The 24169-nt window shown below is 54.2% G+C and overlaps 7 protein-coding genes across 7 annotated transcripts; 2 read left to right on the top strand and 5 right to left on the bottom strand.

Moving 5' to 3' along the window:
• Nucleotides 1-240: 240 nt before the first annotated feature.
• N7510_008575 (glycoside hydrolase family 15 protein) lies at nucleotides 241-5473 on the bottom strand (the record flags this gene model as incomplete). The annotated part of the gene is made up of 6 exons (XM_056980500.1): nucleotides 241-729; nucleotides 783-2528; nucleotides 2603-2928; nucleotides 3375-3537; nucleotides 3587-3651; nucleotides 3709-5473. 6 exons carry the CDS (start codon nucleotides 5471-5473, stop codon nucleotides 241-243), a joined length of 4554 nt encoding a protein of 1517 aa, XP_056830709.1.
• An 841-nt stretch (nucleotides 5474-6314) lies between these two features.
• Nucleotides 6315-8126, top strand: N7510_008576 (putative nucleotide-sugar transporter; the record flags this gene model as incomplete). Its single annotated transcript, XM_056980501.1, has 2 exons — nucleotides 6315-6749; nucleotides 6810-8126. The coding sequence occupies 2 exons, from the start codon at nucleotides 6315-6317 to the stop codon at nucleotides 8124-8126; spliced, it is 1752 nt and encodes a 583-aa protein (XP_056830710.1).
• Nucleotides 8127-8605: 479 nt separating this feature from the next.
• Nucleotides 8606-10319, bottom strand: N7510_008577 (DNA-(apurinic or apyrimidinic site) lyase APN1; the record flags this gene model as incomplete). Its single annotated transcript, XM_056980502.1, has 4 exons — nucleotides 8606-9326; nucleotides 9386-9520; nucleotides 9576-9780; nucleotides 9836-10319. The coding sequence occupies 4 exons, from the start codon at nucleotides 10317-10319 to the stop codon at nucleotides 8606-8608; spliced, it is 1545 nt and encodes a 514-aa protein (XP_056830711.1).
• A 259-nt stretch (nucleotides 10320-10578) lies between these two features.
• On the top strand, nucleotides 10579-14388 carry N7510_008578 (putative checkpoint protein kinase (SldA); the record flags this gene model as incomplete). Its single annotated transcript, XM_056980503.1, has 2 exons — nucleotides 10579-12106; nucleotides 12158-14388. The coding sequence occupies 2 exons, from the start codon at nucleotides 10579-10581 to the stop codon at nucleotides 14386-14388; spliced, it is 3759 nt and encodes a 1252-aa protein (XP_056830712.1).
• A 716-nt stretch (nucleotides 14389-15104) lies between these two features.
• On the bottom strand, nucleotides 15105-16202 carry N7510_008579 (class I SAM-dependent methyltransferase; the record flags this gene model as incomplete). The annotated part of the gene is made up of 1 exon (XM_056980504.1): nucleotides 15105-16202. One exon carries the CDS (start codon nucleotides 16200-16202, stop codon nucleotides 15105-15107), a length of 1098 nt encoding a protein of 365 aa, XP_056830713.1.
• A 2397-nt stretch (nucleotides 16203-18599) lies between these two features.
• On the bottom strand, nucleotides 18600-20603 carry N7510_008580 (uncharacterized protein; the record flags this gene model as incomplete). The annotated part of the gene is made up of 1 exon (XM_056980505.1): nucleotides 18600-20603. The coding sequence occupies one exon, from the start codon at nucleotides 20601-20603 to the stop codon at nucleotides 18600-18602; it is 2004 nt and encodes a 667-aa protein (XP_056830714.1).
• A 1288-nt stretch (nucleotides 20604-21891) lies between these two features.
• On the bottom strand, nucleotides 21892-23747 carry N7510_008581 (cytochrome P450; the record flags this gene model as incomplete). Its single annotated transcript, XM_056980506.1, has 6 exons — nucleotides 21892-22334; nucleotides 22402-23013; nucleotides 23066-23134; nucleotides 23190-23292; nucleotides 23352-23468; nucleotides 23520-23747. The coding sequence occupies 6 exons, from the start codon at nucleotides 23745-23747 to the stop codon at nucleotides 21892-21894; spliced, it is 1572 nt and encodes a 523-aa protein (XP_056830715.1).
• Nucleotides 23748-24169: the final 422 nt, after the last annotated feature.

Genomic DNA, 24169 nt, shown 5'->3' on the forward strand with positions numbered 1-24169 from the left:
CCTCAATCCTGATGTATGTATCGTTATTTCATAGTAAGGATATCGCTATCCTACAAGTACATGTAGGGTTTCCAGGTTTGGTTTAGTATCGTGCAGACATAGTCGACCGGCGCCGTTACTCCGATCGATATTCCACTATTCATTGTGAGTCGTAGAGGCAGTAGCCGTTCCGTTCAAACACCAGAGAACAAGAAAAACACAATCGACGCCATCAACTGACATGCAGAAAAGAAATGAAAGTTAGAGCACACCATGACGCGCCTTGAAAATTGATATCTTATCGTCGTAGAACAGGATTTCTTGCAGTCTAAAGCGAGCCCGTGAAGCATACTCATCAGGCTCTGTGCCATCGTCAGACCAGGAGTTGTCGCTTGAAATGAGGTCCGTGTCGGAGGAAGGGAACCCGGGGATGCTTTCTTCGTCTTCGTCGCTGGGCCCGATGTGGTCTGCGTCGCCGTCGCCGTCAAAATTCGAAAGCCCATCGCCGGTGTTCTCGCCTGAGTGGGCCTCGTCCACATCTAGGTCCGCCTCGCCGTGGCCTGCTTCGAGAATCTGGTAGCACTTCGATTGCAGACCAACGTAGGAGATCTTGAGTTCTGGGCGGATGCTGACTATGTCAAGGATCTGGAGCGCGAGTTCCTTGAGTTCACGATGCATAGTGTGACCGATATGTGGGAGGTAGAGAGCACGGAGCTGGGGCATGTTGGGTAGTCGTTGGAGGAAATAGTGCTGAGGCTAGGTTAGCGTGAGACAGAAAAACAGAGAGAAAAAAAAGTACATACCCAATCCCGATAGTGCATGGCCATGCCGAGTTCTTTCAGCTGCGGCATTCGGCCACTTGTGACAAACGAGACCATCTCGTGATTAAACATCCACTTGTGCCATCGTGTGCTGTGCATATCAGTCCCACCGGCCAGTCGTTCGGTCGCGTCCACGAGAACCTTTCGCAGACTCAGCCGGTGCTTGCGAAGAATATGTCGGTAAATGGCCTCGACCTGGACCGCCGAATCGTAGAGCGGTGCCTCATGCAAGAATACGCTTTCCAGTGTATTCGGAGCCAGTGCATCTTTGATAAAAAGCATCAGATATGGCGAAACGGTATCCGTTCGCAGGTGTTTGATTTGGAGACAATAATCGAGAGAACTGATGCTCAGTCGCCGATGTTCTCCATCTTGGGCCCGCCTTGCCGGAACTGCAGGAGGGGCGTACTTCCGACGAAGGGCCCGCCAGAGTTTCTCATGGTCCTGGCAGCGCATAATGGAAAGAGTGGTAAGACGGGTCCAGTCAATTGCTGGCAATATCGTCGAGACAGACAGGGGGACCCGTTCTAGTTCAAGAAGTTCCAGTTTGAGCAACTCTCGGTCGGGCTGGAAAGCTGGCATTGGCGATGAGACTTTACTGAACGGCGAGCTGGAGGAGATTGATTGCGTGGACTTTCCGTTTGGCAACTCGGGAGTCTGCGAAGAAGCTTCTCCTACCGGAGCAGATGGACTGCCGGATTTGGAAGCCTTCTCAGTATCCACCGAGCCCTCTGAAGGCACGGGCGTTGCCGCTGTCGAGGCCACCGTAGCGGTGTCATCCTGTTGCTGAACCGGTTGTTCATCCGCAACAGGATCGCGTATCGAAAGGATTTCAAGAATACCACCAGGCCGTGGCCAGCCCGCCGAAGGGTCTACTGGGAGGTTGAAGTCCTTTTCGCAGAGCAGCCACTCAGACAGGTATGCCTTGACGGCAATACCAATCCGCAGTTCAGTCAAGCGGTGACGTGATCGCTCAATCAAGATCGCCAGCTCCTCCACATACGCGGGCTCATCGATGTCGAGAACAGCTATGCTCTTGAGGGGTGGCAGTACAGACAACGAGGGATGTTCCACATGTTTGTATTTCTGGAGCAGGCGGGCTGAGGCCGTGGATGAGTTGCGCACAGAATTCTCAGAGTTGTCATGCCAGCGCACCCAGACACGTTCCAGTCGACAGTGATGTCCTGGTCGATCCGCCAGAGAGGCAAGTGCAAGCCATATCTCGCGGACCACTCCCGTCGGCATGTCCCATATGAATGCCTCGAGATTCACCATACGAGCAACAGCCAGAGCAACCAAGGTCCCGAGCATTTTGCCAATCTCCTTGGTCACCGAATATTCCTGGACCCAATGCAACGGCCCATTCCCGATCGAGAACGTGCGCGTATATTGCGCGTAATAATTTCCTCGGCGTGACCGGAAAGCGGTTCCATTCCCCTGGAGGTCGGGACTCGGATGGTGGTGGCCACGGTCATCACAACCACAATGCGAGCAGGCGTCTGTTGAGCGGTCCGATCGGGGCAGCGGCAGTTGCCGGAACACATCTTCTCCCATTACCAAAGTGGACAAGCCGTATGACAGTGCGTCTACTCCTGAGCAGTCGTCCGTCGCTGAGTTGAGGGACTCGGGCCAGATAATGTCGAATCGAGAGTACATTTGCGGGATTGTCAAGGAATGGAGAGCAGAGCACGTCAACGCCAGCGAGGTAAGGTCGCTCGTGTGTGTAACCTATGACAGGTGGTAATAGTTAGCAGTTAGTCCGTCAACAAACTTGGGTTCCGTAGAAAAAGGACTTGCATTACCTCTTTGATAATATCCTTTAAAACATCCAGCGGCAGTTCAAGCAGATGCAGCGGCTTCGTCACATCCGACGTCTGCCCACTGTTCGTTTCCGTCGTGCCCGGAGTACAAGTCCGAGTACCACTCGAAAGATCGGACGTCGGCTGCGTGAGCTGTAGTCTTCCCAGCGCAGTCGAGAGATGCCGCTTCGCCAGCGCATCAGGCTCAACGGAGGCTGTACTTTGGCTGGAGACAAAATCCTCCTCGTCTGACGAGAGCTCCGCGAGGTCGGAGGGCCTCTCCTGCCAGGCCAAGCTGGTGTCCGCCATGAAAATGGATCGGCGGTCGCCTGGGGCGTAACGGAGATCACGGTTAATAGAGCTGGTGTGGGGCGGGCGCAAGAAGTCAACAAGGACAGCGGGCGGAAGGTAACATCTCCAGCTGCGAACAGCTGGAGACGAGCTGGAGACTTGAAAGGCAGTCCTAGAGGGCGCCTTGAGTTTCGAAGAGTGGACTAATGCAGGTCTAACAGCGACAGAATAAGAAAGAAAGGATGAGGTGAAGCTGATCTGGGGTTCACTCAGGTTGGGAACTAAAGCAAATGGAGCTGACGGACGGATCGACCCGCCGGCGGTGAAGGTGGTTACGTAAGACATTAGCTATGTTAACTATCAATTAAATGGATCAAAAAAGATATAAGGACTTTACTACTATAAGTACTGGCAGCATCAAAATAAGCAACTGTTTATCCATCTTCGCGGCCTAGCTTTTCCAGATTGATGGCGGCACTGATACATGCCAGGTGACTGAACGCCTGGGGCGTATTGCCCATCTGTTCACCGGAAATGGCCACTTCTTCGGAGAACATGCCCAGGTGGTTGGAGTAGGACAGGATGTTATCAAAGTGCGATAGGGCGAGTTTCCAGATGTTTGGAATAGGCACATCATACTTGGCCGCCTGCATCACTTGTTAAGAATATCCCACCAGAGTATGAGAAATTACATACTCGGGCCATGGCTTCAACCAGCCAAAAGGTAACCATGATAAAGGCCCCTTCGCCGCCGCCCACGCCTGTAGAATAAGGGTATCAGCACGGTCAGAAAAAAAGATGGGACGGGTGGCACACACCATCGTTGGCTCTCAGATGGTCGTAACGGAAGACCATCTTGGCACTCGACAGCCCCTCCTTCTCCGGGCTTTCGAGGATCTTCTTCAGTGTTTGGATGAACCGCGGATCATTGGGCGCTACAAAGAAGACCAGAGGTGCGATCAGAATGGACGCATCCAAGACCTCGCGGCTTTCAAAGCTTTGGCAGAAATGGCCGCGTTCGGAGTTATAGCCCTTGTCCATAATTTGGTCGTACAGCTCGTCCCGCGCCTGGATCCAACGGAAGCGATCGGGACACGGCAGACTGGAACGCTTTTCGGCTAGACGAATACCACGGTCAAGGGCAACCCACAGCATGATCTTCGAGTAAATGAAGTTCTGAATCTGACCACGCGATTCCCAAATGGACATGTCCTTTTGCTGGATCACGCCGCAGACGTAGTTCACCATGCGGCGGATGGCCGACCACTGATCATAGGTGATGGGGTTTCCGTGCTTGTCGTACAGGTAGATGCTGTCCAGCAGTTCCCCGTAAATGTCCAACTGCGTGTGGAAGACAGCCGCATTGCCCACGCGAACGGGTTTGCTGCCCTTGTATCCATCGAGGTGTTCGAGTTCCACCTCGGGAATGTCGTACTCGCCGCGAATGGTGAACATGAGCGGCAGGAAAGGGCGCTTGCTGCCGTTTTCAATGTCTTGGGCCGCGTGGGGGAAGATCCGACTAAAGATGAAGTTGACATACGATTCTGCCTCGTTGCTGTACCCCAGTTTAAGGAAGACGTACAACGTGAACGCCGTATCACGCACCCATGAGTACCGATAATCCCAATTTCGGGAGCCACCTACACTTTCGGGGAGCGAAAAGGTAGGCGATGCGACGATGGCCCCCGTCGGTTTGTAAGTTAACAGCTTCAAGATCAAGAGGCTGCGCTCGACCGTCTCGCGATAGTGACCGCGAAACTCGCACTTGCGGGTCCAGTCCGTCCAGTAGTCGAAGGTCTCCTCTTCCATTCGGGTTAGGTGTGAGGCGATTAAGGACAAGCTGGGGGCTGCTTTCTCGGGGCTGTGTATCACCAGATGAACCGTTTGGCCCTCGCACAAGCGCAGCCAAGCTACCAGGCCCCGACCCTTTATGCCGGGCCGCTCTTTCATGTCCAACGTCGCATGGGGATAGCCGAGCTTGTCGGGCTCTCGTGAGTCGGCAAAGATTTCGAATTGCAGCCGCTCGGTCTCGCTTTCAAAATGGACCGTCTGAAGGCGATGCTTGCTCAGGTCGTTCTCCAGCTTCGCACGAGCCGTGTGCGAATCGCGCGCGTAGTTGAAAGCCGGGAACAGCTCCACCTGTAATTCCATCGAGCCGCGGCTGCACTCCAGCTTTCGAATCAGGCTCGAGTGCCGCAGTCCCGACTTGAATCGGTTGGCACCGGGCTCATTGCAGGGGCAAAAGCCAGACAACAGCCGCGATGACTGCGGCGTTTTCTTGGGCGAGACCGGGAAATAGTCCAGCATGGTCACGACGCCACTCTCATTGGTCCACCGAGTCTCCAGCAGGTTGGAGTACGGGAGGTATCGCTGCTTGCTGTGAGGATCCGCCACGTTCTTGCAGGGTCCCACAGAGAAGAATCCCCCTTTCTTGTCGTCCAGCAGGCGACCGAACACGGTGGGCGAGTCAAAGACCGGCCAGCACATATAGTCCAGACTACCGGCCTTGTTGATGAGGGCACAGGTGTGCATGTCCCCAACGAGGCCATAGTCCTCAATGGCACAGTACCCATGGTCTGGCATAGTGACGACGGCAAAACAGGCTCGAGTCGTGGCTTGGCAATGAAATGCGATCAAATCGGGCAGCACAATTGGCAGAAGAAGGGACAAGAGAGCGATATTCATTGCATTTCCATCATACGTCTGCTCCGGAGCATATATGATGGCACACGCCGGCCGGAAGTGCCAGGAACCACGACATCATGATGATCAAGGATGGTCTGAGGTCATTCCTATGGTGCATGGTGGGCTGTCCTCGACGGGACATCATCATGAGTAACGGGTGTGTTGGGAATCGACAAACACCATGATGTTCAGGTCATCTCGATGTTCACAAGACTAACAGCTCCCGAGGCTATCTCTAGCGCCGGAGCCAGTTGGCGTGCTCAGGCCCGCGTGAGTTAGTACATCATGGTCTGCATCATTCCCCACCGAGCTAGAGGGGAAGGGAATGTGAGCAGGACCAGAGTGACAAGCCGGAGGATACAACCCGCCAATCATCCCGGGCTTCCTGGCTGACCCTGACCCCAGATCGCCCAGACGAGGTTTATCCACCCGGCTGACTGATCTGTTTTTTTCACCTGACCCTGACTAACACTCACTCAGCTTCCTTCCTTGGACACTTGAACCTTGTCTTGTCTTGACACTCCCCCATCGCTCGTTTTGCTTCACTTTCACTTCACTTCGCTAGTGGCTCTTTCCCGGCAGGAATCCTCCCCTTTTCTTTCCACCCCCCTCCGGCCTGTCTATCTTCCCACGCCAAGCCAAGACGTGATTTCGGCCCTCGGACCCTCATGGGGCCGCCGGATCGTGCCTTCGCCATTTCCCTCTTCTCAATCCGATCGTAAACCATCGACGGTTCACGATGGGGTTGTCTGCTCCTGGGAGCCATCACCGGCGGCGAAGCTCCGCTCTCACCAGCGCAGCGCGGTCGTTTCTGCCCGGAGAGCATGGGGATGGAACACACAAAAGGGAAGAGCAGGAGCCTCTGACGGCGGAGGATCCAGAGCTCTCGGATGGCTCGTCAGCAGCAGATACAATTCTAGAGATGGACCCAATGAGCTCGGACGATGATCATCATGACGACGAGGAGACTGGTCTCACGGCACAGCAGAGACGCCAACGACGACGGCGACGACGGAGACAACGCAGGAAGCTGGATGCTCGGATTGCGGATGTGAAATCGACACGGGGAGATATTTTGCAGTTGAATTTGACGGACCGCAACGTCGTCAAGAAGCTGTGTATCAACGCGTCGTTGATTCTCATGTGGTACTTTTTCTCCTTGTCTATTTCAATTGTGAGTGTTATCCCCTCATGGCCTTGAACGGTAGCGGATGACTGACATGTACCGTTCCAGTATAACAAATGGATGTTTTCCGACGAAGAACCCGTTTTCCCCTTTCCGCTCTTCACAACCAGCCTGCATATGGCCGTGCAGTTTAGCTTGTCTGCTCTTCTATTGTGGCTCATACCTTCCTTGCGGCCAGGATATCCGGCTGGATCCGCTTCGAATTCGCCTGTGGATGGCACGGCAGCCCAATCCCAGCCGATCATGACGAAACTCTTCTACTTGACTCGTCTCGTTCCTTGCGGTACCGCAACATCCCTCGATGTTGGACTCGGCAATATGTCCTTAAAATTCATCTCTCTCACTTTCCTCACTATGTGCAAGTCATCTGCGCTGGCCTTCGTTCTCCTCTTCGCTTTTGTCTTTGGCCTTGAGACTCTTTCCGTGAGGTTGGTGGTCATCATCGCCGCGATGACAGTGGGTGTGGTGATGATGGTCGCCGGAGAGACCGCGTTCAATGCTCTCGGGTTCACCCTTGTGATTGCGTCGGCATTTTTCTCGGGATTCCGCTGGGGCCTCACTCAAATCCTGCTGCTGCGTCATCCGGCCACATCAAACCCATTCTCGACGCTGTTTTTCCTCACTCCAGTGATGTTTTTTTCTCTTATCGTCATTGCTCTGAGCGTGGAAGGCCCTGCCGAGATCGCTCAGGGTTTCAACAAGCTTGCTGAAGTTCACGGAAACGTATTTGGCATCTGTCTGTTGGTGTTCCCCGGCGTTCTTGCGTTCTGCATGATCTCGTCCGAGTTCGCCCTCTTGAAGCGCTCTTCCGTTGTTACATTGAGCATTTGCGGCATTTTCAAAGAAGTGGTGACTATTAGTGCTGCGGGTGTCGTGTTCCACGACAAACTGACGGTCATCAATGTGTCCGGGTTGGTCATCACCATCGGCAGCATTGCCGCCTATAATTATATGAAGATTTCTGCTATGCGGAGCGAGGCTCGGGGAAATGCGTGGGATAACAGCCCTAGCCCGGACTCGGACGACACAGAAGACAGCGAGTTGGTTGAAGGAGAGAACGGAGAATATTCCCGGGTTGCCGACCTAGACACTGCGGAGCCTGTGGATGGTGAACTCCATGCGTCTTCCTCCGGCCGTCCTTCACGCCCACTCTACGTTCGTACCAACAGCGCAAGGCGCGGCCTCGCGATCTCGACGTCCCCTATCCCCGAAGACGAAGATTCTCCCATCAGATCCGCTCCTCCGCACATTACTTCTATGAACGAAGCTCTGTCATCTCATCTCTATGCCTCGAACAGAGAGGCCAGCCCGGGCGTGCACTCAGCCTCATCCGTCTCGCCCGTGAGGCATCACACCCCGATCTAGTCCTACGACTTCCATATTTGCCTTCCTTCCCATCTCTTCTCCTCTACATCTTTAAGTACGAGGGGGTTATCTGCCCGACATCAACATATCCCTTCTGTTTATGGTATTTGCGGGAACGAGCAGTTTGATACTTGAGCTCTGGGAGATGTCGACTTTTTGACTTTGCATCACATGGTGGTTGTTGGAATTATACCACGGAGCGGCTCCTTACTTGATACCATCAATTGAAAAATTTCTTAGGTCTTAACCTTCTCCCTTGATTCTGTTGCCATACGTAGTATTTGGATAGACCAACCTAGCGCTGTTCTTAAAACTCCAATAAGGAGTTCCGTGGAAAACTGCGTCGACTGAGCTCGGACGTGCCCGTTCTGACCGCTGGGTCCCAGGGTTTGGGGGCGTGTGTAGGTCCGCGAGGAGACCACGAACAGGCCACTGGTGAGCCACCAGTTCCACCCTTATTGACTTTCTCTCGTCCCTCTTCACGCTTCCTCCGCAGCCCCCTTCTTCATCATATCCACCAAACTCTTCTGCTTCCCCTTCCCCTTGGTCTTTTTCTTCTCCTCAGTCTCCAACTTCCGCTCATACTGCTCCTGATGCTTCTCGCGCATGATCCGCCCTTCCTCCGCAAGCTTCGCCTCTAGAACCTTAAACTCTTCGCCGTCGGGATCCATCCCAATCAGCGATTCCAGGAGCTTGATCTCTCGCGCCCATATCCCGAAATCAGACTGCTCAATCGGCGTCTCAAGGATCATCGGCAAATCCTCGAAATGCGGTTCGTTCATGACATTGTGGAATGCGCGCAGACCGAGGAATCCGGTACCAATGTTCGCATGCAAATCGCGCTTGCTCCCTCGTGGTGCTTTGGAGTCGTTTAGGTGCAGGGCGCGGAGGAAGCGGAGGCCGATCAGCTCGTCGAACTCGGAAAGGAAGGATTTGAACCCCGCTGGTGAAGTGAGGTCGTACCCTGCTGCGAAGCTGTGGCAGGTGTCGACACAGATTCCGATTCGAGAGTGATGCTCTTTCGGGATGAGGGCGAGCAGGTCTCGGAACTCGGAAAGTGAGCCACCTATTGTGCTGCCATGGCCGCACATTGTCTCTAGCACGGGGACGACGGTTTTGGTGGCAGAGAGGGCTTGGGTGAGTGTGTCGGCGAGGCGGGAGAGCGCTTCTGGGAATGGTGTTTGGTTTGCGCTTCCCGGGCTAGACGTGGAATTAGTATGATATGATTGTATTGCACTGTGCGAGCGTGTTTGACCTACTGGAAATTGTAGAGCGTGATACCTAGAGCTTCGCACCGGCGAAGATCTTCCACGAAAGAGTCATAGGCCTGCTTGGCCTTGTCCTTGTCATTTTGTGCCAGGTTAACAAGATACGATCCATGGGGGAGGATGTGTCTGGTAATCCACTGTCAGTTAATTTTCGATTATCCCGCTGCTGTTCGGAACTTACTTGGTCCCATCGTATTTGTGCTCTGCGCAGAGCTGGCGGAATTGATCTCGATGATTATCTTGAAGAGGAGGGTTGTCCCACTTCCGCTGTGATTTTAGGAACAAGGCAAAGGCATTCCCACTGCGGTTGGTTAGAGCAGAACAGATGGATAGAGCATTGAGACCATACCCGATATGTACGCTATTAGTGATCGAATTGAACACGCCTGTGAAGGAAGCATCAGTATCCGTTACGCGCGAAATAAACCAAGTCCAACCCACCTTTTGCTGCGCTAACATGAGCGCCGACGAACATCCGCAAGCCTTGCGTCCGAGGTGCCAATGGCATGGCGTCAGATTCTTTGTCTCCCTGTGTCTTCTTCCCTCTTTTGGAAGGCTTCTTTTCAACAGTAGTCTCGGTCTCTTCTTTCTTGACCACAGTTTCTCTTTTCTTGCCGCGTTTAGGAGTTGGCACAGACTTCGCGTCTTCTTCACCTTCGACCTTAACGGAGGCTGATGTTTGGATCTTCGTCACTGTTGGCTCGGCCTCTTCCTTGACCGGCAAGTCAACGTCCTCGACTGCGAGATCGGATGTGGGAGAAGAAGAAGGCTCCTTCAAGTTGATGCTTGATCTCTGTCGTTTTGATCTTCGTGCTGGGGAGTTATCTGGTGTCCCATTGCTGAGCCGCCTTTTGTGGCTACCCTTGGCGTCTGGGGACTTGTACAGAGCGGTGGACGCTCCGTCATGCGGTTCGTGGGAACACATCCCACTTTTCACAACTTCAGAGTTGACGCTGCTGAGAGGAATCACCTGCCTGAGAAACGTTGCGTTGCTAGATGTCAATACAGGTGCAGTGCACGTGATTATATCTTGATTCACGTGACTGTTGTCCAGACAACCAGTGCGGGTCCACCCTTTTCGGTTATCGATAAACCAAACAAAGCAAAACCATCTTCTTCCCTCAACTCGACACTTCCTCCAATCCCACCGCCGACACTGACATCCAGGGTCTGCTGTCGCCACCATGGCAGCCTCCGAAGACCTGATTGACTTCGACATCATTGAAGCACAGAAGGAAAACGTCCAATCACTCCCAGGAGGCCGATCAGCAAGAGAGCTTGCGCGAATCTTCTCAGCGGGCAGCAACGGCGACAAGGCTGCGGCACCATCACCAAACGACACGAGAACCCTGACCGATGGCATCCGCCAGGAATATGAGAGCGAACTACAGGCAATAGGGGAGTCCGATGATCCTCTCGACGTGTATGACCGCTACGTAAAATGGACCCTAAACGCGTACCCATCAGCACAAGCCACGCCCGAGTCTGGTCTCCTACCGTTACTCGAGCGCGCTACAAAATCTTTCTTATCCTCGCAGCACTACAGGAACGACCCGCGGTATCTGCGATTATGGCTCCATTATATCAGACTTTTCTCGGATGCTCCGCGTGAAACGTTCGCGTTCCTCGCGCGCCACCACATCGGTGAGGGACTAGCTCTCTTCTACGAAGAGTTTGCCGGGTGGCTCGAAGGCGCTGGGCGCTGGACCCAGGCTGATGAAGTATACCGGCTCGGTATGGACCGCGAGGCACGGCCGGTCGAGCGGCTCGCGCGAAAATACGATGAATTCCAACAACGATACGAGCAACGACCACATGACGCCGGTCCTTCCTCGCCTGCATTACCAACCGTCCGTCCCGCGCTGGCCGCCAAGATGGATCCCTTTGCGCCCTCGGACGCTTCTGATGACCCCCAGGCCTCGCGGCCGTCTCCTAGAATGGGTGGCACCTCGAAGACAAAGTCCGGCAAACCTAAGATGTCCATCTTCTCCGACGCCGACTCCGCCTCTGCCGACCAACCCGCAACCAGTGGACAGACCAAGGGATGGGAGAGTATTGGATCGATCAAAGACCGCAGGAAGGAGAACGAGATGGAGGCCAAACCCTGGATCGGCGAGACATTGAAGGCCGGGAAAAAATCCGGCCCGGCACAGAAAATGGCCATTTTCAGGGACGAGGTGAGTACTCATTTCACTTTCCCCTCAGACCTCCAAATATTTACGATCACAGGACTAATTGCTGGCATGAACCTATGTGGTGTTGCGTTTTTATGTATCCAGTCAAAATCAAATCTTCCTACCCAAGAACCATTGCAACAACAACAACCCAAACAAGTACCGGAGCATCATGTAAGGGAAGCGGTTAACCCACGAACTGGCCGACGTGAACGGGTCTTCGTCGACCTCGAATCCGTATACCCCGACCCAAGCAACCCAGCGCATGAGGTCAGCTTTGAGGAACTGCGGGCTCTCAAGCGCGGGTGGATGGACAAGAATTGGCGTTCACAGAAGGGGCCACTACAACCGATATCAGGCAACGCTGGTGGCGTTGATGTCCAGTCCGGAAAGCCCAAGCCATCTCCTGTCGACGAGGAACTAGTGGTACGGGACGACCGGCATTCCCAATCACACGACCAGGAAGGGCTCCACGAGGGCAAGTCAGGAAAATCTAGACGGTTGAAGGTCAAGGAGGTGAAGGGAGAGACACAGACGGGTAAGTTGCTTGCTCGGTTCTGTTCGGTCATACATTAACGGAGTCTTGCAGTCAAAATGAAGTTCGACTCGCCCACGGGCTCGAAAGTACGACGGAAGAGCACCGCGGAGCCAACAATGACCATCCACACTCGTGCTGCTACAGATGAAATCTATAGCATCTTTAACCAGCCATTGAAGGCTGAAGCAGACGATAGAGCTGATAGCTTTTGCGGTAGTGACTATGAAGACGATGACTACACAAGCACTGCAGATAGTACGGGGACCGGACGCATCTCAGTAGCCTCGAGCGACTTTGGTGATGAGGAGACGCAAACATTCCACAAGTCCTTCGATGATACCGAGTTTGCCGACAATACAAGGGCTGAGAGCGTTGCAGGCAGTGATTGGTCCGAGTTCAGTGCGAGTCGAGATGTCCCGAACGTCGAGCCTGAGACGACTTTCCAATCCGTTTACAGTGAGGGTGGGCCGAGCAGTTCTGCTCATGGAACACCCGAGAGGGATCGGTTTGTCCCGGAAATGCCTGAAGACTATGACCCGCCTTGTGGTCTCTACCGGGATCCGGTCATCATGGCGCAAAACCGGTTGCCCTTCATGACTCCTATTGTGGAACAGACTGAGTCCTCCATCCCCTCGATGACAGGTGCTCGAAGCATTGCCTCCAGTGCGAAGACTCCCTCCAAATCAAAAATGCCTCAGATGGGTGATCTCCTTCTCTCAAGTCCACTGAGCGCTGCAACGCCTTATCATGGAGACCACACTGCCTCTTCTGCGGTGGATGTCCCTTTCAGCCCAACGGCACTCAGGGCAAAGTCACGTCGGAGGGAAGCCATTATCAAGGACCGGCAATGCAATCCGACAGACAAAGGAATTCGCAATACTATTCTTAATTCGTTGGAAACACCGCTAGATATGTACATGGGCTACCACGCTCATATTGGTGACAGCAACTATGCGTCTATGATCCAGAAGTTTGTCAAGACTAATGGCAGAAAGTCCAAGGGCGAGGATGAAAACTTTGCCACCCCGATTCTCGAATTTCCCGGGGCTGAGCGCAGCTACCTCATCCGTCGCGAACTCGGAGCCGGCGCCTACGCCCCAGTCTATCTCGCGGAGAGCGTCGACAGTCTCGAGTCTTATGACTCGGAGTCCGACATCACAGACACCAAGGACCGTGATTCCCAACCCCGAACAGTAAATCCGCACGACAGCGCACGAGATACATTCGAGGCTGTCAAAATCGAGAACGGACCGTCCAGCGCATGGGAATTCTATATGATCCGAATGGCACACGAGCGTTTACGCCAGTCGACGGATCTCTCACGTGCAGCAGACAGTATCGTGCGTGCCCATGAATTGCATGTCCATCAGCGGGAAAGCTTCCTGATAGAAGACTACCGCGGCCAAGGCACTCTGCTGGACCTGGTCAATCTTATGCGCAGCGAGCCCATCACCTCCAACCACAACGCGGAAAGCGGGCTCGAGGAGGCCCTAGCCATGTTCTTCTCCGTCGAGCTCTTCCGCACCGTTGAAGCACTACATGCCAGTGGGATCCTCCACGGTGATCTGAAAGCGGACAACTGCCTCGTCCGTCTGGACGAGCCAAACCCCAACAACTCACCCGCCAGATCACTCTTCCTCCTCGACCTTAACGCCGACGAACGGCCCCCGAATCCCGGTGACAGCATCCACTACTCGCCCAGTGGGGCGTACGGCTGGCGACACAAGGGCCTGGCTCTCATCGACTTCGGCCGCAGCATCGACATGCACGCCTTCTCCCCAGCGGTCCAATTCATCGCCGACTGGGAAACAAGCTCACACGAGTGCAACGAGATCCGTGAGATGCGTCCCTGGACCCACCAGATCGACCTCTATGGTCTCGCTGGCACAATCCACGTTCTGCTGTTCGGCAAATACCTCGAGTCGACGCCCGTGCGACCCAGCTCCGGCCCCGCAGATGCAGAAGTTAACTCCTCAACAGGTCGCACGTATCGCATTCGCGAGACCCTCAAGCGCTACTGGGACCGCGATCTGTGGGCCGACGTCTTCGATCTGCTACTGAACCCTGGTTCAGAGCGCTGGACGCGGATGGAGCGCGAGGGTGGTGTAATGCCATCTACTTCGCCTTCGGCGCCCGTCCTGCCCGTTCTCCATTCTATGCGGCATGTCCGCCAGAAAATGGAGCAGTGGCTCGTTGCAAATGCGGAGAAGAAAGGTCTTGCGAGCCAGCTGCGCAAGATCGAGGCCCTTCTTGCTGAGCGGAAGAAGAAACTTGAGCGGTGATCTTGATCCTCCCTACTTGATACTCTACGATGCCTTTACGAAACTCCCATTTCCTTGCCCCCCGGTTTCTTGCTCCTGCTATACACTTATACCCTCTGCATCATCATCTGTCTCTTTTCCCGGCTGTACCCTCCATTGCTCGGTTTTGTTGGTTGTTCTCCTCTTTCAATTGTTTGTATTACTTGTCTAATATGTAGATAATATCTGAGTTGATTCCAAGCCTTATGTCCAAGAGACAGGAATCTATATCTCCTGCCATATCATCTATAGCACGTAGCAATTGTTACATCATGCTGGCCTAGACTTCGTCCCCGGATTCCTTCTCGATCCACACGCTCATCCCCGACGGAAGCTGCGAAGAACACAGGCGACTTCATCTGACGATATCCCACCCGGATACCAGCAGTCGCTCATCGGCAATCCGAGTACATTCTAATTATTAATAGTGGTACGAGGGGTCACCGTCGACAGACTTTATACGCTATATCTAAAGTTGAAGGTGGATGTATACAGTGGATCCGATGCTTCTGGGGTCTGGAGATGTTTCATAACTGAATATTAGGTCCACATTTTATCGCATCGAATTGAATCATTAAATGTGTGGTCATTAGAAAATACTGTCGTTCTCCATAGCATCCCATCGGATGTTTTATACAGGGTCTTCCTCCCAGGTTTGGGAGAGATGGAAGATCTTTCGATCTGGTTTGATGCCACTACTACTCCCCTCCCCCACTTTCCAATTTTTCCTTGCTCCGTTCCCCTTCCTCCCTGCTTTTGGCCACGGTTGCCTCTGTCTCTCCCTGGTGAGTATCTACCTCTTCCGGAAAGGGTTTCCTCGCCCAGATCCTCTTCGCGTACTGATAAGCGTGGAAGCGCGGGTTCGTCAATGCCTGCCGCATAGCCGCCAGATAGACCAGGACTTCCTCCCGTGTCCACGGGACGGGATCTCCGAACTTGGTGAGCAGATACATCGAGTAGCCCTCCATGCCGGCCAACCAGTGCTGGAGGTTGACAATGCCGGCCTCTTTGAGTACTTTCATCTTTGGCCAGGGGCCGATGGGCCATTTTGCGTCCTTCTCGTGCACGTCAAGAAAGCCGGCCTTTTCGATCGATGCGCGCATCGTTTTCGTGATATTCAGCGACTTGCCGAGCTTCTCGCCCGCGGCGAAGAATCGCGGGCCCCATGTGAAGAGAACGTCATCTGGCGGGATACTGCCGTCGTCGCACTCGCAGCAGATGTTCATTTCGATCTGTTCGAACCAGCCGCCCGGTTCGAGATTATCATAGCATTGCTTGTAGAGACCGTCCCATTCGGAAGGGCTGAAGGCTCCGATGCCGTGGCGGATATGAATGAGGTCGAATTTCTGCCGCCACGTCCATTCCTGTAGCACGTCGTCCACTTCCAGAATGCAGTTTGGCGGCACCCAGCTCACAGGCGGGGGGTAGAGGTCGACGCCGCGGACAACAGCGTTGGGAAATAGATCGGCCACGTCGATCGCCCAGGAGCCCCTCCCAGTCCCGATATCGAGGATATTTCGGGGGGCCTCCACAGGCGCGTAATAGAGTGGGTTGGGGCGCTTGTCGCTCATCAGGAGACAGGCCAGGTGTCCCACTTCGTAGGTCTCGAACTGTTGCTCGTCGGACGGGCTGAAATATTCGGATCCTCGTAGGCTGGCGTATCGTCTGCCATTTTCCAGAAAACCCTCATAGAGGGACGACGCGATGGAGGTGGTGTCTGATTGCCAGTCGGAGGAGGAGTCGTAGTCCTCGGTTGAGGAGGCATATGTATCTGCGGTGATCTCATTGTCGTCCATGGTGCATTAGGCGCGAGGAACAGCCGCAGAGCTGGGGAAGGGCGTGGAGAAGAGAGGTGAAGTCCAACAACAGTGTCACCGCAACCCCTTATATGTCAATAGGAAAGCGACGCTAGACATGGATTTATCCCCACGGGCAGGGCCAAAGGACAGGGAGTCCGGCGGGTGGGCAGGAGAATAATGCTGCTACTTAAACGCAAACAGCGAGTGTTCGTTTCACTCGCCTAGATGGGCGGCGTGGAGGGGGGTTTTGTAAGGGACGGCGACCCGAGGGAGTGGTACCAACCTCAAAGGGCTAGATCGGGGATGATGCATGGACTGGCCGACCGAGTGCGACGCGCACCAATAGTGTTCCCGGTACGTAGTAATGGCCGAAGAACTGATCCCAGACACGCGAGGAACCCGGGGGAACGGGCACAAATCAAGATCCTTGTCTATTTCCAGTGGCGGACTGGGTCATCCGTGCAGATTTCGGACAGAGTCCGAGAATCTGCTCCCAAGTCCAATTTATTATTATTGTTCTGGTGGGCCGATGGATCGAAGCGTCGGTGAAAAAGATCACCATTCTTCAGTCTCGAGCGTATAATCATCATCCCACTACTGCCAGAGTTTGTTCCTGCGTTTCCGCGATGATCTTACCGCCTCGCTTGGGCCCCTCCATCAGCGAAGGTCCGCCAGTGCACTCTCTATGCGGGGAATGAGGTGAAGAATAAGAACTCGAGCCCATCCGCTGACGAACACCATCGTATGAAGATCAGTCAGGCACCAAGGAGTGCACATGTCAACCACTAATTCCGTTGCATCTAGGCTTACGGCCCCGCATAAGCTTAACTCTACATCCTGATCAGGGATCCCACATGAAGTGAAGAGAGGTAAACAATAATATCAAATTCTTGAACGGAAATCATCATCATCATCACACAACATCATCCATCTAAGATAAACAAGAAAGAATAAAAATAGGCACTCTGAAACTGGCGGAGGAGAAAACACACAGCGGCCATCACACATCATCGCAGTCATGAAAAGCAGCAGCGAACAGCAAATCCAGCCATGATGCACACGCACATTGAACTTAAAACACCGGATCGTAGCAACAGGGAATCATACCACAGCGATGATCAGAATCAGAGCAGGAAAAGAATTCAACAAGAAAAAGGGGGGCAAGTCAAGTCAAACGATCGAGATCGAGGCATAGAGGAGAGAGAATCTTCACATGGCCGATAATGTCGATCGAGATCGAGAGACGGGATGCAAGAAAGATTAAAAGCAGAACAAGGCACGCTGGCAAATCTGGAAGGAGAACCAAACACCACGCTTGCGTTTCTCAGTTAGGTCATTGGTTTGGAGCCAAGTGCAATTCATGGGGCGTCGTTTCGTTTCGGTTCATCTATGTAACTGAACGCTCGGAAATAGGGATATGTATTGTCGTCTCTTTTTTTTGGGTGGGCGGCCTTTTGGGGGCAAAGGCGCAGTCCGAATCATCTTCATAGTGTGACGGGTTGAATCGAAGAAGTAAAATGGTTCCAGTGTCAGACTCGTGTCTTGACAAAGGGGCAACTGGGAAACCAAAATGAGATTGGAAAGAAAGACGTAGTGAGTGGATCGCAGTTGATAGCGAGCAAAAGTTGATCATTTTGGGTTTTCGCTGCAGCTTTTTCAAATGTTTTTGTAATTGAGTGTTGTGTTTTGCGTTCGGGGCCACGACGCCCCGAAAATCAAGGAAAGAAATCAGTCGACAGTGTAAGGAAGGTGGGCGAACTCGGATTATCAATATTGTCCAAAGACAAAAAAGAGGTTCGACAGGACTGCTGCAATCGGGATTCACAGCGCAGCCAGTGTTTGTCCGGAATGGAATGACAACCCAACGAGTTCAAGTTCGCCAGCTAAGGCAAAGAAAAACCCCAAATGGAAAATCAGCTGCCTGACACCGAAACAGATGTAAGACTTGAAAAAAAAAGGAACCAAGTCGAGACACCTATCAAAATTGTCGTTTTCTTCGGTATTCACAGGGTTTCATGTGAATGAACAGGCGCCGACAACCGTAGGGAAAAGAAAAAAAAACCCATCACATCTTTCTTTTGTGGGGAAAGTCGTTGTGTATTGCTTTTGTGGGGAAATGGGGGGGGGGCAATGCAAATGCTCGTCGTATGCCAAGGGGAACCAGGCGCATGAGCATGTCTCTTTTCAACGTATCGTTACAGTCGTGAGGGAAAAAATGGCCGTTGCTGTCGTAAAAGCTTGCAGAGACGGTAAAGAAGAAAAAAAAGCGCCCCGTCTGTATCTCGTTCAGGTCGTTATGCAAGGCTTAGAAAATCGCGCGAAAATTAATCGATAGCACAAGTGGGAACGGAGGATTAGAATGGTCGACAGCGGGGGGGAACGGCGCAGCAGCAGCTATCTGCGCGTAAAAGGCATGTTCAGGATCTGCCGTCGGATTCGCTCGGCGTCGGAAAGACCCTCCTCGGTGGGGTCGTACGGCAGTGGGCTCGAGGCCTTCTGCTGTTCCTGAATTGGGGACGGGTCAAAGGCGGCGGAGTTCTGGTAGGAGGGAGGACCGCCGCTTGAGAAGGGGTCGGAGAGCGAGGGTGCATGTTTTATGTAACGACTTGAGCCTTCACGACGCTTGAATCCACCTTCAATGCGGAAGGGCGAGCCCAGCCGTTTGATATTCTCCCCGCTGAGGTTTAGCAAGGGGTTGGTAGGCGGCTTCGTCCCAGGAGTGGTCTCTTCGGGCGGGCAGGAGTTGAGCGACGAGGGAGGAGAGAAGAGCTGGTTGACATCCTTGGGGCTGACAGCGCCGGTAGTGGCCCCGCGGCTACGGATGCGCATGCGGCCGTTGCTGATGTCTGCGACCTTGTTCTCGCGCAGGTACATCTCCAGGCGGCGCCGGACCTCGTCATCGGAGTCCTTATCCTCCGGAACGTTGATTTCCGGGAGAGGAATCTCGTAGCCGTCTTGGTTGAGAACCTTCTGTCCACTGTGAGCGTTTGATCGCGATCGATGGCGAGGCAGATGGATAGTTTCGCGACGCGCAAAGGCAGCAAGCTCGTGCTCCTGATTTTTCAAAGTCGAGGGACCCCAAGTACTGTAAGCAAAGGGAGATCCCAGGCGCGGGATAGTGGAGGCGCGTTCGACGTGAAGATGCTGGGTGGAAATTTCGTTCGCATCGTGCTCGACAACATTGAACACTGGGTTGTTGAAAGATTCCACCTTTGGCTCCTCTGGCGCTACAGTCTCCTCAGCCAGTCGGGACAAGGGAGTGGGCTCGTAAGGAGCAACCAAAGAAACACCCAGATCACGAGTGCCGTATGCCATGCAGCCACTGTCTGCAAAGTCTTGGGTGTTGGGCTCCGCGGGGGCAACGAATGACTGCGCAACAGGCTCGGGGCTGCGCGACTGCATCATACGCTGATAATGCGGCGAAATGGAAAATTTGCGTCGACACAGCTGCTTGAGGCGTCTGCGGGTTGTGGTATCAGACTTGGGCCACGTCGTCTTGGCCACGTTTTGAGTCGCCTTGGGGGTGGAACTGCCGCTGCGGTCGGCCGACCTGATGGGCAGCGATTCAATGATGCGGTGTCGTTTCTTCTCCCAGGTTCGCTTGGCGCGACGAGCAACCCGGTGGGTGATGCCCAGCGGCGGAATGCTGCCGGGGGTCATCTTGAAGGGAGTGATAGTGGGGTCCTGGAGGTAGAGCTGATAGGTGTTCCACAGGTGATTGTCCATGTCTCGAGACCAGGATTTGTCGCTCTTGCTCGGGCACTGCTGGAATTGCTTCTTAAGCTGAGTCGGAGACTCCAGCTCGGGTTCCTTGGCCACCTCCCAAGGGAAGTTCTCGAAGATGTCGCTCTCGGCGCTCGTGCAGCTTCCTCCGATAGAGGGGCGCGACGCAAAAGTTTCAACGGATTCGATGGACGAGTCTGACATGTTGGAGCACGCCGAACCAGGGCGCTGAAGCGTACTAGCTGGGGTCTGATCCCACGATGGCCACGGGTGTCCCGTGTCGCAGGACTCAAAAGGCGTCCCACGGATCTGCGCGGGGGGCGTCTTGAAAAGCATGCGCTGGCGGGGCGGCGCGAGGAAGCGCTTATCGTCAGTCGCAGAGTCATCAGAAAATGGCGCCTCCAATTCAGCGCCTGGCTGGGGGATTTCAATGGAAGGCAAAGGAACATCCGACAAGCCCTGGAGCCGGGAGAGATCCAAGTCCATGCGCGCGCACACGTCGGTGCCCGAGCGAACTCGGACCCGCGGCAGACGGCAACTGGAGCTAGAGTGGCGTAGAGGCGGTGGGACATCGATATCGGTAGAGGGGCGTTCGGGAGTCCTCGGCTCGTCGTTGAGCATAGAGGGGAAAGTGAAGTTCTTGGGCAGCGTCCGCGAGAGCTGACGCTGAGCCATGGTGGTGAGTGTTTGCGGTCTTCAGCCGCCACAAGAGTTGATCGACAAATGCGAAAGTGGCACCTAGGATCTGCTGGAATATCGCTACCACGTTCGGGGGTTGGCTTGGGCAGCGTTGAGAGGTCGAGGTAATGTCGTGAGTTGTCGTCGAGAGGGAGAATAAAGCAAAAGAAAACGAGGCGTCGACACAAGGAAAACGAAACAGGCTAGTCGTAATATGTAGTAGTGATCAGGAGGATGAGCGGCGTTGAGGAATGCGCCAACCGAGTAGTGAGGTTCGATCACCGGGTCACATCTGCGGCTCCATCCCGGGCCGACGGACTGACTACGAGGCGACGGACGATCCCGTCATCACCAAACACCAGATACACAGGAAACGGGGGAAAGATGCGAGCGAAGGGGAGGGACTCGCAGGGGAGGGTGGGAGAGGGTTTGTGGGAAGCGTGGGTTGGAAAGAGAAAGAGATAGTGGAGGAGGAAGAAGAAGAAGAGTAGCTCAGGAAGAGGAGGGAGCGGGAGGCGGGTGGTTGGGCGTGGACGGAGTACCCGGTACCTGTGTGTGGGGGGCCCCTGGGCGCTGGGTGCAGTACCGGGTACCTCAACGGCCCACTCAACTGATCCTGCTAGTGCGCGACACTAAAAACCTGACAGGAATGCGCACAAGTCGAGCCTGCAGACTGGCCTTACAGATAGATCTGGACGTGTCTTTCTCTCTATCGAGGTTCTTATTACGATCTTCTCCGGTCTACACCGTCCAGGAAACCAACCCAAAAGAGGCGGATAGCAGAGCAAGCAAACTCGCTCACCGTCCATTGAGTGACTTCGGCTAAGCAGTTGCTAGTTCCCACCACCACGCCATCCTTCCACTGCAAGGGCTGTCTCGCGGGATGTTTCACTCCACGCACGAGGTCTCGGGAAGGGCATGTCAATAAATGTCAAAACGTACCGCACTCCATCATCATGCCCAACAAAATCAATCCCAGTACATCAGCGACGTTGTAGATCATCTCACCCGTCACCGTTCCGACTCCGGCCAATCTGTCTTTTCGCTTGGGGGCCATGCGGGAGGAGTGAATCGCATCTTGCCTGTTCCAGACGACGCGACGCGTGTAGGCGCGTGTGTGTATTTTTACACTGGGGTTACCGTATTGTCATGCAGGCCAGATGCCAATTGGTCGAGTTCGAGTCCACCGGGCCCTAACTACTTCAGGAGCATAAGAGTATCCATGGATATACTATTTGTGAAAAGCACACGGCTATAACTAGATCACCCCGAGATCTCCTCCACATCATGCCCCCCCAAGACACTTGAGATCAATCTCCGGCGTCCTCGACCGGAACAGCAGCTCCACAGTCGGGTCCGTGATGGACTCCGTGCCAATCTCGAAGTTCTTTGGCCGCCCGCGGTCCTCCTTAAACTTCCAGTCAAACTTGAGCAGCAGATGAATCAGCAGGATCTTCGATTCGTTCGCCGCAAAGAACCGCCCAGGACAGGCGTGGACGCCGTGCCCAAACGCGAAGTGGTCGCGCGTCGTCGTCACCAGCTGGAACCGATGCTCGTTGCCTGGCTCCTGCCGCTTGTGGTAGAATCGGTAGCCGTCGTACGTGCTCGCTTGCGGGTAGATGCTCTCCTCGCCCATGACGTGCGTTGACACGGCGACCGTCGCGCCCTTGGGGATCACGGTTCCGTCAGAGAGGGGGATGTCGGCGGTTGCGAGGCGGTTCAACAGGGCTGGAAGGATGATTGTTAGTATGGAACCAATGGAAACAGGAGGGAGGGGCTGGCTGGCCAGACATACTCATGCCGACGGGGTTCACCCGCTGCGATTCCTTCATCACGCTATCCATCAATTTCAACTTGAGCAGGCTGGTCTTTTTGAACTCGCCGTCTTCGGCCGCCACAGCACAGATCTCATCGCGCAGCGGCTGGATGTACTGCGGGTACGCGGCCAGATCGTACATGATATTCGTGAGCAAGTTGGACGTCGTGTGGATGGCCGCCAGCGACAACCCGACCTGCGTGCGCCCCACTTCTATCGGCGTGCCGTACGTCAGGGACAGCTCGCGCATCCAGTCCAGCGCGTCAGCATGCGTGCGCGGCGGGTCCTCGGGCGGCAATTTGCCATCCCGGATCATGGCACGGTGCTCGACTTCCCGGTTGACGATCAACCGGGCCACGCGCAGATGCTGGCGGAGCTTCTGAGCCGATGGCAGGAACCAGTGCACTAGGGGTCGGAGGACCGAAGGCCACATGCGCAGCTCGCGGGCTGCGATGAAGGCATCGATAGTGTAGTTGACGGATACATTGATCCAATCCTTGTCCCGGCAGATCTTCTGGCCTAGAAAAACCAGAGAGGAGACGCGGGCTACCATATAGGGGACATGGTAGGCAAAGTTATATGGCTTCCACTCTGGGGGAGGATTTAGTGGTGGGACTCGGTGCCGCTGTGTGCAGAGACTTACCGTCCGATGGGGGGAAAGTGTCATTCACTGTCGCAGCTGTCTCCTTTGAGAGCGGGATGGTCAGGGACCCTAAGGCGTTGGTCAGTATATAGCGTTTTCTCAGCAGTGACGGGAGCAATAATACCCAGTGCCTGGGTCAGCTTGATACGAACGAGATCAGTGACCAGTTTGCTCGTGTTCTTCTGGTGAAAGGCCTCAAACCCAGCGATGCGGTCTTCGAAGAAGTTCTGTGTACATCCAGTCAGTCTTCACTATTATAGGTAGGCGATCCATATAAACGACATGCCTTGCGGTTAGCGCCCTCAAAGTCCAGATTTGGATGGCTCTTGATCTCGTCCATGTAGCGCGGGTGCAGAACAATCAACGGCCGCGTTGAGCCCATAATCTGGAAGACATTGCGGCCCTAGCCAGTGTCAGCGTGCCTCTTCCACTTTATTGCTGTTGGGGATGATACCCGCGAGAATCCCTCGGCGATCAGTGCGCGGGCACTCTGCGAGAAACGCGCCTTGGCCTTTTTGTTCGTCAAGTCCGACCACCAATTCTTGCCGACCAAGGGGACGCGGCGATAAGGGATCTCATCGCTCAAATCATCCCAGAAGCTCGACACCAGGACTGCGAGCAGGGCGACAACGATGCCCTGGATGAAATAAGGGCTGTCGAGGACTTGGGCGAGGACAGCCATGGTGTGATAGTAATGATGATAGGTGTTGTGAGAGGAAGAAGAGAGAAAAAAAAAATGTAAGCGCATTCATCAATATAATAAAGTAGAATCAGGCCGGCCGGGTGGGCACACGCTGACGCGGGGGGACCACTCGAGCAATTCGGATGTGGCAGGCCGCGTTTTACACAACGTATCAGTGACCACGGAATGAGCTGGCTCCGGGCGTATTGAATGTGATGAGGATCCTTGCCTGAAGGGGCAGTTCAAGATTGAAGTGCAGAATCCACTCGGATCGGAGTGCGACATTTACCCGCCTATCAGTGCGATGCCTTTGGTCAAACCAACCATTAGTACGTGTCAGCTACGCACTTACTCTTTGGCGACTAATGAATTAACCAACATTTGGTTAATGTTGTTGTAACTAGGAGGGAGGATCGATAATA

This window comes from Penicillium lagena (assembly GCF_028827675.1).
Source record: "Penicillium lagena strain IBT 129212 chromosome Unknown utg000006l_segment0_segment0, whole genome shotgun sequence".
NCBI lineage: Eukaryota > Fungi > Ascomycota > Eurotiomycetes > Eurotiales > Aspergillaceae > Penicillium > Penicillium lagena.